Below are 17,214 nucleotides of genomic sequence, written 5' to 3' on the forward strand. Positions count from 1 at the left end.
GTTCTAATGATCTGTTTTAAATTGAATGACTCAAAGTGTTTCCACGTCTAAATAGCACAAACTTTTCTCAAATGTAGGCCTCAGGCAGCTTCAAGTTTACTAAAAGAGAAAAGTGAACAGAGGCCAAGTGCTAAGCTGTAACTTTTTCTTGTGACTAAAAGACGATAAAGTTTGGTGGTCTGTGCACTCCTGAATTTATTCAGTTTCATATTTTCTTAACAGAGCCACAATAGCTTGCTGACCAACCAATTTCTAGGGCCTGTCAGTGGTTAGATAGCCAGGTCTTCTTGCGGCTGCCTCAGTTCTGAATTTCAGAGACTTCTTTGCCTCTTCCCCCTTTTTTTTTATCATTCTGCCTCATATTTTCCAAACAAATCTTTCTCTTCGTCCATGCAATCTCTCCTCTACACTTCCTCTTCTCCAGTGGGTCTCTGCTTCCTTTTAGACACTATGCTATAAATTTGCCTTATCACACTAAAACTCTTGATTTACCTCTTCCTTTTCCAGGGAAATAAAACCAAATCCACTTTTGAACTAAATGTTTGAGTGACAGCTTGCTGCTAAAGACAGTACCCAGAGGAACAATAGATGGCCCGTATTATGATGAAAGTAAGCTACACTCCTTATCCATGGATATCACGTCAAAACTCTTCCCATTATTTAGCCCAGCACACTCCATTAGGATGGTTACCACTTTCAATTAACTCAACACGAACGCCTGCTTCATGCACCCCTGACACTAGAGAAACCCCTCACAAATTGGCTAATTGCCTGTCACACAAACCCATTTCTTCCCATGCATAATATCTATCAGCAGCAGCTTACTGCGGCTGAACTTCACACAGAATGCATAAGACGCTAATGGAGATCATTTAGGGGGCAGAGTCATTTCTTTAGCTGTGTCCCACAATGAGCTAATGGCGTTTGGTTTACTTGTACGCTCAGTCTTAACAATGTGGCATCCTAATGTGATCTAATGATGTGATGCAGATGTGAATGATGTCGAGTAGGTAGCTTTTGTCATCCAAAGTATGTAGTCTGTAAGTAAATCATGGGGTCAGGCAAATTACAAAACATCCTCTAGATTTGAATATTAGAGTGATTCCCAATGGGTTCCCAACATTCTACCCTCCATCCATCCATTGTTTTCTACCTGTACGAAACCCTCTACTTAGCTCTACAATCAGCTAAGTAGAGTGGAGAGCTCTACTTAGCTGAGTAGAGCTCAGCTGTAAACCACTCCGGCGCACACTGAAAGTCCAAAGAACTGGTCATGAATACCAACAGCAGAGTTGGGGTCAAGAGGTTCAAACAGCTACAAGGTCGGGGTCACCTGTAAATCATCCCAACGCAAAATCCATTGTGGAATCACCTTCTCCAGATCCACAATAGGCATTTACGCAAGTTTTATTTAATCAAAGGCAAATCTTTTGTTTCTTCTTACATGTTTTTATAGGCCTTTAAATTTCCCAAGTGGCCAATCACTGAGAAACAGACAAAACAATGGCGCTCATATAAATAATGAGTGGCACAGCGAATGACAGAGCTGATAAACCATATTACTGACAATGATGGTTTGTTTTGCCTCATTTAACTTGTTCAGTCATTCTTTTAGCCTATTTCTCTGCTGCCTGTGCACATTAATTCAAGATGTGTTCGAATTCTGCTGCTGCTGAACTAATTAGTATGCTGGTATTACAGGTAATGGAGAGGAACCCGAGGGCAGAAACAGATGGAGTGAGTACAAACAGCGAGGGGCTTTTGGAGCTTTTCAGGAGGAAAATGAATGAAGCAGAGCAGATAAACAGGCTGAAAGGTTGTGGCTGTCAGAAAACAGCAGCCAAGGATGGATTCCTGGGGGGCGCAGGTGACATCATTTTAAGAGAAAAATCCTAGAAAGAAGCAGCTGTAATGAGTAAAATGTGGCATCTGATAAATAATAGCAATCTGAATATGAGTAGAGGAGTGAGGTGTGGAGGGAATACACAGTATGTGTTTTGAATTCCTGTTGGGTCTCATCTGACTGTGTGGTTGTTGTGTCCTTCTCCTGGCTTGTAGCAAACCTCTTAAAGCTTTCTTTCATTTCTTAAATTATCCTCAACATTAGCAAAATATTACTCAAAATTATTTTTTTTACAAGTAACAAAACACAATAGTTACCTGCAAAGCCAGTCATTTTCTCACAATCCTAAATAATTGTGTCAATGAGGACACAGCTGTTCTCCCAACATTTGGCTGCACCCTTTGCCCAGCCTCGGTCATTGTGAGACTCTGTTTGCCTCCTAACTGCTCCGCCATGCAGCCTTTCTCCTCTTCCTCTTCCTCTTCTTCTTCTCTCTGGCTATTGATCCCATCCGAATCCCTTTTCCTTTCATTGTCAGAAATGCAACATCGTGTTATGCTCCGGCAATGCTCTGTAACGTACTGATAGCAAGCATAAGTTCCCTCACCTAGAGAAACTCCTGTTATTTTACAAATCTAGAACAAACTCAGAAAGTATCATCGAGTTTAAGCAGAACAAGAATCTAGAGAAACTCCTACTAGTTTGTAAATTAAACAAAACGTTTAAACAATTTCAAAAGGTGTGAATGTTTTTGTGAGACACTATAAAATAGATTAAAAAAAAAGAAATTCATACAATTACAAAATAGCATTTAAATTAATGTGAACTCTAATATTCTACTCGTTTAAGGAAAAGGTTTTCACTCAGTGGAACTGTTTATTTGTTTGCTAATTTGCTGCTATAAGCTATGTAGCTACGTCTTATCCTCAATACCACCACAAGAACATTGTACTCTTCACATATCCACTTGGCAATAAGTTGGCAGGCAAAACCTTTGCAGATCAAGTTACATTGTTGATGTAACTTTTGCACTTTAAATGTCAAAAACGTATTATGAATGGCGCAGCAATCTGCCTTTTTTTCTATACTGATGTAAATCCTTCACAGATTTTAAATGCATCATTTATCAATGAAAATTTGCTGTTCATTCATTTAAAGGTTCAGACTTTATTTTCATACTGCTGTGTGAAGAGTGGGAGGAATAAAAATGATCAATGCCACCAGATTTTATAATCAAGGTTCGTTCCTGTTTAATAATCAGAGATTAACACAATAAGCAGCATTTTTTTCTCCCGTCTTAAACTCATCACCATCGTTGGTAATGTCATTCTTCTTGACTTTCCGTGAACTTCACTGTGTTTTGTGCAGGCAGTTGCTATGACAACAGAACAGTTTTGTTCTTCTGTATTGGCAAGAAACCAGCAGCTCCCACTCTTTCAGTGCTGTCTTTGCAGCTCAGTAATCACACAATCACTGGCAAACATCACAACACGTCAATCAGAGAGCCACAAGTTACTCGTACTCAAACATTTACATCAGCCTCACCAAATCATTTTACTGATTTATGTCTTTTTGTATGTTTTTTTTCCATCAACTCTCGTTAATTAGTCAAATTACCTCTGGTGATCATCAGTGTATTCTTCTGATGAATCGTAGTAGACTGCACCGCTTTCATTACAGCTTAAGGTTTTATTTCCGACAGTCACCTCGGAATCAGGATGCAATGAATTAAAGCAGCTGGATTTCGAAGCAGTGTTATGGAGTTGGTCACAAACAAAAACACAGCATGTTTTGATCAATGCTGTTCATCAAGAGAGAGACATTAAAAGATGGCTGATTATAAAAAAAGCCCTATAACCTTTTTTGCATAATAATTGTCATGTTTAGTGTTATGGTACCTGTAACAAAAGTGACAATGTGAATGGCTAATAGTTTACCTTAATATGTGGAGAATAGAAAAAAACGGAAACTTTCTTGGATAAAAATCTTCTGCTTATTTGCAATACTTCCTGTAGTAGCAACCCTTAGTTATCGATGCATTCAGATGTACATTTTTTTTATGAAAAAAGATACACACAAAAAAAAAAATGTCACCCATGCATTATTTTGTTTCCACAGAGACAAAATGAGGCAAGACCAGCTCTTGATCAAGTAAACAAATTCAGGACTTTTTATTTTCTTATCGAGCGCCATAAACAAATTTGCAAGCATATGCTGTTAATGCACATAGTCTTACCTTTGACCTTTGGAGTGTAAATGACTATTATGTACTTCAAAATTATTGCAAATTCAGCCCCAGCAGCAGCTCTCAGCCATAAACGTCATGCACACTTGATCTGTAACTAGGACGCGTTTATAAAATTGAGCTCTTTAAATCTGAAGTGCAACTATCATTGTGCTAGTGCAATATTTACTTCACTTAGTTCTAAAAGATGAGATTGCAGGACACTTGCCACCCGAATGTGAAGCACAGGCACTGTAAACTTGAACTTCTCAACGATGTTCAGGTAGTTCACATTTTCACCCTGGCATCAAGGCTCCAACTTAGACTTAAAGCCCCTGACTCAAAAATATCACGTAAACAACTATACTCAGTCGATTGCTTGATTTTGATGTGTGCCTGACTGACGATTAAGCTGCTATTTAATCTTACAATTTTCCAGATGACAGATCTGTGCTGACACGCTCCCTAAGATAATCAACTGACTGCAGACAAAAGGGAAATCGCCTTAATAAAGACGTCACCATTAATTTTGCACGGCCCCCGTCTTTCGCTCTGGCAAATCAGCAGATGACTACATCATGTTGGTGGGTGTTTAGCTCTAAAAGCAGTGAATGGACACTGAGCGATTGCAGTCAAATCTATAATTGTGCGCCCCTCGGCTCCCAGGCTGTCAGCTTTAAATAGCGTTTGTGGCATTCACTGGGATGCTGTTGCTGCTCTTCCGTTTTACCAAACTTTCTTTCAGGGGTTTTGTCACTTTGGTACCACCTGCTGTTTCATCCATGTACTTGCGGAAACAGTAGACCCCGTACAGCCTGAACTTTTTGTCAGGGAAGCCCAAGTGTCGGACCCCTGGGTGGGAGCCTCCGCAACGAGAGCGAGGGTTGACGATGGGGTACCGAATGCTGCCGTCTTCCAGCCACCCTGCTTCGCAGCGGTCCAGCAGCTGGAACTTCCATGCTGCGTAGAGCTGACCCACTTTGGCCACAGCCGATCCATCTCGAATGCAGGCCTTCACAGCCTCGGCGTAGTTCACTTTCTTGAAGCGTTTGAGGAAGTACACTTTGCCTAAAGGTACATTAAGAAATGGAGAGGTTGTGTAAACATGTGAAAATATGGATGAAACACAATCCATGTATTAAAGAGGCAAAACGTGAATAAATCATACCGATTAAAATGAGATTAGTTGAGCCTGGGGACAGATTTTGTTCCCCTATGCCTGGTTTTGTTTAGAGATTTGAACACAGTGGGTTGCCAGTAGATTAATAATTACCTGTTTACATTTTGCCCTGTAAAGAAGTTGCACCGTATCTTATTTGGATTTTACGTGACAAAAAAAGCATAAAGCAGCAAATAAGTGGAATATTTTAAAACTATAACATTGGGAAGTGAGATAACCCCAAATAAAACTTAGAGCAACCAACTGGTCTCAGAAGTTGCCTAACCATCAACTGAAAATGGCCACCGTGACAGGGTGGTGCCAGCAAAAAATAAATAAAATAAAAAAGAGACTTTTAAAATGAAATTACAGGAAAAAAAATTCTTCAAAAATAAAACCTTAAGATTCACCCCAAATCTGACCATAAAGATCACGTCAGCAGCCTCAGCTTCACTCGTGGCTCAGCTATGGATTTTCTGCTTGTTTATGTGACTGCTGACTATTAGAGTGGCAGAATATTGTCTCATATTTCCCCAGGGGACTTTCAGTAAAACGCCTTCCAGCTGGACTGAGATACAGTATCTGACTGGGCCACCGCTGAAACCTCCTGCCTGCAACAGACTGTCCGCAGTAATTAACACACATGGGAAGCAATGAGCAGTTATGTCAGCTTCCTGTCAAATCAGCTTTTTCTGTCTGAGGAAAAACATGGATGCTCCTTCTGAACGCCAATTATGAAGCCTATAAGAAACTTTTATCTTAGTTTGAACTATTTTTTTTTTAATGAATGTTTTCAATCCTCAATATAGGTCAAAACATATAAACATGAATTCATGTTTCTTTTTTTCAGAGCAGAAATTATGTTTTTAAAACTGTTAAAGTTAAACATTTTAGGAAGCACAAATGATAATTTCCCCTTTAAGCTTTTTCACGATTTGTCATGTTGGAGCAACAGACTTCAATGTATTTTATGGAAATTGTGTGTGATGGATCAGTTCCAAGCAGTGCATTGTAGTGCATTTTGCCAAATAAAAATCTAAGACGTGTGTCATGCATTTTTACTCAACAACAACTCGTTTTGAAGAACAGTTGGATAATATGAGTTCCAGTAACATCTAATTTCCCTTTGGGAGTAATAAAATATTTTTAAACTGAATTTGAATTTCCTATATTTTACAAACAACTGTGATTACAGCTGCACCAATTCAGAACATGTTTCTACCAGCTGTGAACTTTTAGAGATCCAAATGTTATTTTTGTTCCTTTACAAACTCAGCCATAAACTGCCACCAGTATCCCTGTTTAGACCAAAGAAAGTGTCATGATCTGTGTTTTTCTGTGTATTTATTTCAAGTTTCTGTGTCCTTGAGTCTCTTCGTTGTCCTGTCCTCCCCTTGATTGTTCCCTGGTGTGTCTCGTTTCCTTGATTACCCTCTGTGTATTTAACTCCACCTGTGTTCCTTGTTCCTCGTCGGGTCCTTGTCTAATGTGCGCTCAGTCCTTCTTGGTGTCCATTCGTTTAATCAGTTGCTAGCGGCATTGAGCCCTGGCTTCTGCTCAGTCGTGCTGCCTGATTTTGTGGATTATGTTGGACTATTTTCATCATTAAAATATAATTTTCCTGCTATACCTGGTTCCATCTCGTCTGATTCACCACCTCACACCACCAACTCATGACGGAAAGTATCCAAGGAGTATGAAATGATCAACACAATCTTTCACTAGCTCTTCGTTTTTCTCTCTGATTAATGCCCTCCTTTCCTAGTTTGGGTAGAAAATGATGTCTTGGTAGGTCTGGAGCTGCCATACTCTTTCTATTTTCAAATAACAAACTATGCCTTAAAGCACATGTGTCAAACTCAAGGCCCGCCACATGTGGCCCGCTACGTCATTTTATGTGGCCCTCTCCCCCCTACCAACATTTTACAGCCCCATTGATTGACTTCAAATAAGTTTTGGGTGCGAATTGACTACAAACTACATCTCCCATAATGCCTTCCGATTCTTACCAGCCAACATTACGGCTTCTCGCCACTAGAGTGCAGCAGAGTCACCTCAAGCTGATTATTAATTTTCCCAGCGAATAAAAGTGAAACGTCGACAAGCTAACAAGCTAAAGAGCGAAGTTCCGTGATGTTTCAATCGAGGACTTTTACCATCTACTGCCCTCTGATTTGATGCCACAGCTTCGACTCCACGCAGCTCGTGTTTTGTCCATGTTTGGAAGCACCTATCTGTGTTTTCAATAATGAATTTAAACAAGACCAAGACCAGATCGCGCATTACTGACGAAAACCTACACGCCATTTTGCGGATTTCCTCAGCACAAGAACTAAAACCAGACATGGACGAACTGACCAGGGGAAAACATTGGTAAGCACGAACAAACTAAATTTAAATAGAATGAATGTAAAACCAAAACTCAGTATACTGGAATATGTATATAGTTTATTGATTTTGCTTGTTTTGTGTTTATTTACACAACACAACACAATGAGGATGTGTGAGTTGGTGACAGGGTGAAGAGGGATCAGCGTCGTGTGCAACATCACCTGATTGTTTGGTTCTTATGTGAAATACATGTTCGTTGTGTAATAAATAACGAAAAAGTTTTGTGAATGAAGTTGAGAGTTGATATCAAAACTTGTTTTTATTCTTTGTCTGCTTATCTTTAAAGCAGACAAAGATAAAATTTCCCAGCGAATAAAACTGAAACATCGACAAGCTAACAAGCTAAAGAGCGAAGTTTAGCTGAGCAGTTTAAAAATACTGAGCATATTTTTAAACTGCTCAGTTTAAAAATATTGTAATTTTTAAATTTTACATCCATGCAAACTCAAATGTAATATTTAAAACTTGAACACATAAAATCAGTTATTTAACAATATGAGGTGTTGTTTAATTTATTTTTAACATTGTATTTTCATACATTTATGCTAGGGTTGCCCAAGTCTAGTTTTCCAGACCCATCACTCTGCAACTTTAGATGTGTTCTTTCTCTAACACACCTGGATCATTGACTCATTCATAGGCGTCTACAGAACTGAGTTGCTGCTAATGAGGGAAGTCAACCTTTTGTCTGGGGTATGTTTTAGCAGGGATGCATCTAAAAGTTGCAGTCTGGAGGACTGCACTTGGGCATTCCTGATTTATACCGTCAATGTGGCCCGTTGAGGGTGGCCAATATGCTGAAGTGGCCCTTGGTGAAACTGAGTTTGACACCCCTGCCCTAAAGGATGTTAAAAGCTTAGGATAAATGTTTTATTGCCCTCCCTTCATTTCCAGCACTACTATCTCTAATCTACCCTGTCTCCCTACTGTTGCTTGGTTTTCATAATGCTCTTGTTGATCAATGTTCTCTAACAAACCTCTGAGATCTTTACGACTCAGCTTAGGCAAACTGAACGGCATGATCGATTACCTTGCTGTGTCAGTGGTAGATTTGCTTTATAAAAGGGGGAAAATAGGATATTCATCCTGATCCAGTTGACTTTATAAAATAAAAGGCAGTGCAGGCTGTATGTCAAGGACAGAGAGCAAAAATCCAAAAATGGGTTGGGAGAACCCTTTTAGAGCCCCTGTGAGTATCTCAGTAGGTGTGTGAAAGGGGGCACAGATGTGGAGGTCGAGGTTATCTGTAATTAAGTTGTGGAGAAAGGACGATGAAGGGGTTGCAGGGGGTACATCCAAAACAATCTGGGAGCAGTCTCCCAGGGCTGCTGACATGGATAAAACCACAGCAGTCCGGGGGCAAATATGGACAGGAGACACATTGTGGACCACACAACGGTCAAGGAGAAAAACCCAGGAGACCCACAGAGGTCAATACCATTCCCACTGCACTCTCATCATGTAGGGATGGTTTTAATCCTTTAGAAAGGCACTGTATGCTTAATCCATACCAAAAAAAAAAAATTAAGTTGGATTCATAATTTTAAAATTAAAAATTTTATTTGTTTATCTGTTCCACGCTAAGATACGTCTGGTTCACTCGACATCTTAAAGCTTTTCATAATCCAGATCATAACTAATGCCTTTTAACAAACATAATGACTTGCATCTAACTTTGCAAGAATATAATTTCATCGTCTAAATGAAGATTACAGTAAAATATGCTTAAATATTTTCTGTATCTCCACAAAGCCAGCAACAATCAAATTTCTTGTCATACATTTGGGTCATGTCACGTTTAAACACCCCCATGGGAGTGTGCATGCCTTTGACTGAGCAAACATGAACCCAGTGTTTGGCTGTTCAAACTCTGTTTGGGTGTATGAACCTGAAAGGACCGTGCTCAGACTCTGTTTGGGTATGTGATGTAAATTAAAGCTCTGGGAGATGAAAGGCAACGCTTTGCACCCAGAGGACACTGTGTCCCTTACAGGACTGAGTACTCAGAGTCTGATTTAAATCTAGCAGCCTCAGGCGTCCAAGATCACAGTCGGAGATCAAATCAAATTAAGCCTCAGTTCCCCCATCATCAAACCGCACTTCTTCTTTACAGTGACGCTTTTACAATGCCGTTTCTGACAAAGCATTGTTCTCCCCCAGTCAAGCGTAGCCACAGATACCAGTTCCGGCAACCACACTGAAACTGTGTGATCAAACCGTTGGGCTGCCAAGTGTAAAGGCGTGTGCACGCATCTGTAGTTTCTCACTGTTTCATCTCACCATTTAGCTTAGAAGTGAAGCAGAAGGCGTCATAGCGCTCATCCTCCTTGTGCCTGTAGCCATAGTTGCGAACACCAGCCGGGTTGTCCTTGCGGCCACACTGGTCTCTGGGATTGGAGATGGGATACTGGACTGAGCCGTCCTCCAGCCATCCAGCATTACACCAGTCCAGTCCTTCCAACCAGGCCTGTTGAGGAGCACAATGTGAGCCAGTGGCCAAAGTGAAGGATTAAAGACATTAGAACCAATAGAGGGGATAGAATTGATTGCCTCTGTCATAACTCCATTACTCTTACACTTAAACAGACCAAAGCCTTGTATGGCAGACCTGCAATCCTTGCAAGGTAAAAAAGAGACATTAACACAACAGATGCTACAGGTAGCTATGCGTAAACTCTGACACCGAAGATGGTTTTTGCTTTAGATGTTAATCCATTTCCTTGGCATATAGGCGACAATAAAAACTCCACATCGACACCGGCAGAACCTGCAAGGTGCAGTGGGCACCACACTTTGCTACTTGTTGTAAGATTGCCGTAGTGGGATGATTGGTGTGCACAAGGCAGCACCATGTAGTGTCAGTCAAATATCTCACTGCATCCTTCAGTGATAGACATAATGTAGGTCTCTCACACAGGACTGTGACAAATTTATCCTCTCACTTGACACTTTCATGGAAGAGTTTTTGAGTAAAAATAAGAGAAAAAACAGAAAAGCCTAAAAGTTTTAGTCCAATATTGAGCCAAAGATAACATGAACATGGAAGGACGGTCCCAATGTGTGCAGGGTTTTGTCAGGCGACAAGATGAAGGCTGATCTGACCAGCTTGTGTCAAGAACAGAACACTCAAGTTGTCCATCATCTCTGCTCCAGAGCACACATGAGTGACAAAGACGTGCTTTTTAAGGATAAAATCCCAAAGAAAGCACTGCATGTTTGATCTACCAGGCTGTCCAGACATCACAGCAAACCCCACCAGATGCAGGGAAGACTTCCTCATATACTGTACATGTCTTCCTGTTCTTCATGAACGCATGTAAAATGCTAAGTAAAGAGCATAGGGGTTGCCATCTTTTCATGTCAGACTACTCTGGAAATTTCTGGCTGAAAATGTGTACAAACAAAGGCAGAAATACATGCCATCAGTTCTCTTTTGATAGAAGTTATGCCGACTTTTCCTGTAGCTTTTTAGTCTTAGCTCTTAATTAGTTTGCGCTTACTTGTTTTACATTTATATTTTACTGTGAATAACTATAATTACAAGGAAAGGACAGCATTTCAATAAAGGGATAGGGAATAAAGTCCGCAAAATCAGTTAGATCCCCTGCAGAACGGCTTCCAGAGGGATTTAAATGGGCTGTATTACGTATTTTCCAGGCATATGGTGGCCTTTTATAGCACAATGGATTAACTATGTTATTATAAAACATCTGTAGTGGAATAGTCTTGCTTTAGGTTATTGATAAGCCAAGATCCTGATGAATGACTACCATTGGGTAGAATCAACAATCGCCACCCAGATCTTAGGAAGATTTAAACATTCTTATCCTCATTAGCTGCAAAATAAAGTTTCTAAAAATCCAGTTTTACTCCCTAAAAACAGCTAGATGTCGGCTCGGCTGTCCAGCTAAATGTCATACCATCCCAATCAAAACTCATTCCCAAAACAGAACAAACACCACAGTTTGAACTCACTTTGTGCAGCTGAGAATGAGAGGCCAGAATGGAGTCCTGATGTTTGCAGGCATCCTCTGCCTCGTGGTAGTTCAGCTTGTAGCGCCCGTCGCGGGGGTAGTAGGGGAAGACCACTCCTGCAGGCGACCCAAACAGAAATGGTGTTGGAGTGAAAGGCTGCCAAGATTATGAATCTTCATTAGCTGAAAATGTTTATAGATGGAAAAATGTCAGCAGGAGGCGGAACTGATTCCTGACCTTCTAAGTCAAGGTTGACGAATCCCGTATCATCCTCCATGTCATTAGTGACCTCACACTCGTAGCGCCCGTAGTCCTCCAGGGTGACATTTTGGATGATCACTGAGGCATCACCTGGTCCTGCCCGCTCCAGAAACACACGTCCCCGGTATGAGCCAAACACACGCTGCTGCCTGGGGGAAGCAGCAAGATCAACGAGTGCAATATTCCAGCTCTTTCAGAGTGAACTCTGCTTGGCATTTATTACTGCTTGAAAAAAATGTGTCAGGAGTCACAATCATCTCGTTAAATCCGACGTCATCGCTTGATGCTGTTTGAAGATTAAAAGCTTTTCTAACAGCCAAAAATACATGGAAATTTAGAAAGAAGGACGCTGAATTTACCTTCCGAGTGCAACAAAGACGTCCTCGAACTGCAGGGCGTCTGTCACTTTGGTCCATTTGATCCGGATGCGAGCGGGATCTGTGTTCTCCGGCTCATGACGAAATCTGCAAGGCAGCGTGATGGAGCCACCCCGATGTGTCACCACCTTACCCGGGGCTGTCTGCACAATCACAGCTCCAGTCTCATCCTCTGGAGGAAGGAAGAGGACGAAGCTCACCGTAAACAAACGGCATTTTAAATGAAACACTTGCATTTATGTAGTAAAATCTCATAGATTCTTTTAGGCTTTTTGACACAGAACTGCTATGTGAAGCTTTCTGATCATCAGTTCAAATGACCTTTGACACTTTTATGCACATCACTCACATTTCAAAAGTATGTTTGTGGGCCATCATGTCATTTTTTTCCCCGAGGTTCAATTCTTGCTAACAGGGCTTGGCTTTACAAAGAGTCCTCGTTTGAGACCAGCTTAGGATTGGTAAATAAACCCATTTCAGCAACATTGGTGAGGTACCATTAAAGCTGCACAATATGTCACGGACATATCCCCATCGCATTATCACTGTATTCAAAATTCATATCACAAAGATCTGTTTGGAGTGCAATAATTGTCACCATTACAAGTGTTGCGAACTTGTATTTTTCATGCTAATGTAATATTTAGTCCCATGACAGCAGATGCTCAACCTTGCCACACATGACGTTGCCTAAAATACCGAAGGCCACAGAAGATCACAGTTGCCTAAACTCTTACACAACATGACTCACTGTACATTGAACCTAATAGCAGGCAAGTATAATTATTTCTTTTGGCAGATGTTGACTTGACTTGTGGCATAAACATATAAATGTTTAATTCAGAGCTGCAAAAGGCTTTTTGCTACATGACACCCAGATAACGGCACCTACAATTATCCATGCCATAATAGCAATTAGACCCGTCCCTGCTTGTTGTTCTTCTCAAACTTATGAGTCTGCCATGAAAGTGTCGAGGACTGTTTTAAACATACAAAAAAGCTCAATCTTTTTTTGATTAGATTATAAGAAAATTTTGTGTCGCTTCGCTTTGTCTTTATGGTTAGCTAATATATTATGCTTCAAAAATGAGAAGTTTGAAACATCTTCAAGGGATAAAAGCATAACTAAGTCGACTTTGTGCAGAGGTTGTTGAACCTGAACAGGCCTTTTGGAAATGTAAAAGTTTTTACAAAATGTTCCAGGCATTCTCCAATGTTAATTGAGCGCGTATCAGACTCAAATCAGACTTGCTGCTGTTAGACACGTGGAGGTATCATTACCGAGCACGTGCACCACTCGTCTCCTGGATTCCATCAGATCCTCGGGCAGGGACGACACAGAGAGGGCAGAAGTCAGGATGAAGATTACAAAGGACATTTCACCAAAGATCTGAAGCTGACGTTGCTTTGAGGACTGCAAAAGGAGAGCACATTAAAAATCAGCATCACAGCCTTACCTAAGAAGGAAAAACCCTTAAGTAGACCTAAAAAGAGTTAAGCTGCAGGATATGTCACAGTAGCATTTATTAAAGATATAAATGATCTCAAAAACATAGTCTGTGGTTGAACCTTTGCATTAATGTTGAAACTCTTTGAAAGATTTAAAAAAGAACTGCCTGTATGTGTACAGAGGAAAAAGTAAGGCAGCAGACAGCAGATTACTCTGGCCTTCTCAAGGTACGGTATTAGAGGATTAGTTGTTTTAACTGTGTTTGATTTTAAACAGAGCTTTGTTTAAAAAAAAAAAATAGAAGACAAAAATTTTACCCTTCTATCTTTTATAACAAATGTCAGGGAGAACTGGAAATCTCTAAAATGTTGGGGCATAAAAACAACTCGTCCCTTTAATTTCCAATTAGAAAACAAACGATCAACGGGGGAACTGGCATCTGCACAAACACATATGAACCCAGTAATACACAAACGTCTGACACTGATAACTCATTTATGAAATAAAGAAAATTCTGTATAAAAGCTAAGTGCACCTCATATTTTAGTAGATTGTAGACCCAACTTTAGCAACAATAACTTCAAACCGATGTTTTCTGAAGGACTTTTTCAATATTTCACATCGCTGTGAAGAAATTTGGAAAATTGAAATTAGGGTCACATGGAGGGGTCGAAATAGAGTTGTAATAGGGGTTGGAAGGAGGGTTGGAACTAGGATTGGAACTACGTCTGGATGAGGTTTGGAATAAGGGTTGGAGTTGGGGTTGGAATGTGTATTAGGCTTATAAGGTGTGTTGGAAGGAAGGTTGGAATTAGGGTCCAGCCTCCCCCTTTCAACCCTAATTGCAACCCTCCTTCCAAACCCAAGCACTTGAGTTCTTTGCAGGGATGTATACACCTACAAAAAAAGGAAACAGTTTTAAATGTCTTCCTGTTGAGAAAATAACTTTCTTATTGTCGTTAGGTGGACAGATTGTGTAGAAAATCCTTTCCAGTCTCATGTGAAGTGGTGGTTACTTATCTAAGGTCTATGATTCTTTACATTTTGTTAAACCACATCTGCTTGCTTCATGACAGCAGCCAACCAAAACTTTTTCTTTTTTTTTTTTTTTTGCTTTTTAATGTGCAGCAACTGGCAACTATTTCCTTTCTTAAATCCAATGAATGGATTTAAGAAGAATTAAGAAATCTTTAAGAAGATTCTCTTAAATTTTTAAGAAGATTTAAGAGAATGGGTTGTTCTCACAACCCATTCTCTTTGGCTTTATTATTTTCTTTTTTGTTTTCATAAATAATGACACAAAATACATAAGATTAGATTCTAATTGTTTTATAATCTGGTGAAGAACAGCTCTTGTTTAACATGAAAGAGGATGCATTTTCTTTGTATCATGATTATAACTGCATGTTGTTTTTTTCCCTGAAATTACACCTGTCATTTTACTTTAATAATGCATTTTATCAAAAAGGGAACAACGTGACTACTTTGCAGTAAGCTTCTTTTAGTTAAACAGGTGCTTTCAGCTCATTTTACTAAAATGCTCACTAACTGTCATTGCTTTGGATGCACAGAGCTCTGCAGTTACAGACAAGTGTACAGCTTGACTCAGCACATAAAGCTAGTAAAGGTGCTGCATCATATTAAACTATTAATTCTTGCATGGGAGAGAGAGGCATTCTGCGAAACACAACTGAGAACACACGCTCAGGTCCATTGTTTGGTTTCTCATGCAGGTCCTGAGGGGATAAATTCATCACCACAACAAAAGCAGTGCCAAGTGGGTCCAGTGCAACTGACTGTTTTTCTCCTTTACTGAAGCGCTGCTGCGGCATATGAAGACTTAACATGACCGGAGGCCTCAGTGGCAAATGTACTAAATTTGCCATTTTGCATGCACCTTGCACATTGCAAACAACCCTGCAGCATCATTCCTCTTGAGGTTATTCCAGAGATCATCCTAGCAGTTGTACAGTCATGCAGTGTGCAGAGCTGCAGAGCTCAGCCATACTTACAGAGTACAGAAGTCATTTTCAACTTACCATGGCTGTCAACCCGATTTAAAGCAGATGTTCTGTCGCTTAAGTCCTCATTCGGGTTAAATGTTGTTCTGCTGCTGCAGCACTCGCCTCTCTCCCTCCCTCCATCGCTGCTCCCTCACACTGCAGGGGAACCACCAGCGTTTGTGGGTCCCGCAGTGCTTTAGTGACGCAGCACATTATTTGTTTGAGTCTATGTGAGACATAGCAGAAGTCTGCCACTGGAAACAGTCACTGTGTTGTGTTTGTGTCAAGCTGTTTTCATTGAAGGCTTTCTCTTTATGTCCAGTTTTTGGTTTTTGGACTAATAAAATTGACATAATCAGATGTACATGACTGAGGAAGAGCAATAACAAACAGGCTTCAGATCACAGTTTTGTTGGGGTTTTTTTGGTGGGGGGGGGTTCTTTTGCGGTAACATGACCGTTCTTATATTATACAGAGTTTGGGCATTTCTCAAAGAGCAAACCTAACTCCAAAAATTCCAAAACAAATTGTGCATTATTTCTGTTATAGTGAGAAAAACGGTGAATGCTGCTTTACAAAAGTTTGGACAGGAAACAAAAAGGAAAAAAGAGGCAATAATTCTCTGACAATACAAGGCATGTCCCAACAAACAGAAAACAAGCATTATTATAAAATGTTCTAAAGAAATTTCACAAATAATACACATTAAATTAATTAAAGTTTGAAAGTAGTCACTTTAATTTATTGGGTTGTCCAAAACAGGCTACAGCTTCACCACAGTATCAGAATATTTTGTATTTGGAGTGTATGTATCCTAGAAAATAGGTCAAAATATATCTATGAACCATAATGTGATTGTAATTACATTACATTTTTAAAAGCAAAATGATGTTTAAAGTGCCTGTTGAAAGACATATAGAGTAAGTTTAAATTTTGTTAAAGCTGTAATTCATGTTTTATGATAATTGCCTTATGCCTGCATCACTTTGAATATTTCCAGTAATATGAAACAAGCTTCAATAAGCGTGGGTTTTTGCTTATGATCTTGTCATTTAGTTGTTGGATACAAGTTGTTATGCTGCTTCAGAGAAGAAGCATATCTGTTCATGAATCTCTAAAGAACTGACATATTTTCTCAGCTACATCACACTTTCATTGATATTTCTACACTAAAAACTCTCTAAGACACGCTATATGCATAATGTCCTGAAAGTAAATCCGTTTTCCATGCGATGTGATGAGAAAGGCCCTTGAGATGATTGCAGCTGGCAAAGTGAAGGGACGTGAAATCCACCTAAACGTTGCATGCAGATAAACATTTTCAAAATGAAACCATTCTGGTGGTTCTTTGCAGCTGAGATTTAATCTGACTAGGAACGTCTGACAAAACCTTGAACAGGACCTGCCAAGTGATCTGCAGCTGTTTCTTTCCATGCACTCATGTTGCTTCTCCCTCTCTAAGGAATAGCAGATCCATCAATATGAGATGCAAACACAACAAAACTTTCACAATGAAGTGTTGCTTTATGAA

At 40.0% G+C, this 17,214-nt stretch overlaps 1 protein-coding gene across 1 annotated transcript; it reads right to left on the bottom strand.

The window, feature by feature from the left end:
* Positions 1-3,986: 3,986 nt before the first annotated feature.
* Positions 3,987-15,870, bottom strand: hapln4 (hyaluronan and proteoglycan link protein 4). The gene is made up of 7 exons (XM_028028881.1): positions 15,720-15,870; positions 13,512-13,644; positions 12,213-12,402; positions 11,830-12,002; positions 11,593-11,708; positions 9,898-10,084; positions 3,987-5,135 (listed from the first exon to the last, which is right to left on the bottom strand). Exons 1-7 carry the CDS (start codon positions 15,720-15,722, stop codon positions 4,744-4,746), a joined length of 1,194 nt encoding a protein of 397 aa, XP_027884682.1. The 5' UTR covers positions 15,723-15,870; the 3' UTR covers positions 3,987-4,743.
* Between the last annotated feature and the right edge of the window lie 1,344 nt (positions 15,871-17,214).

The sequence above is a fragment of the Xiphophorus couchianus genome, chromosome 9, assembly GCF_001444195.1.
Source record: "Xiphophorus couchianus chromosome 9, X_couchianus-1.0, whole genome shotgun sequence".
Lineage (NCBI taxonomy): Eukaryota > Metazoa > Chordata > Actinopteri > Cyprinodontiformes > Poeciliidae > Xiphophorus > Xiphophorus couchianus.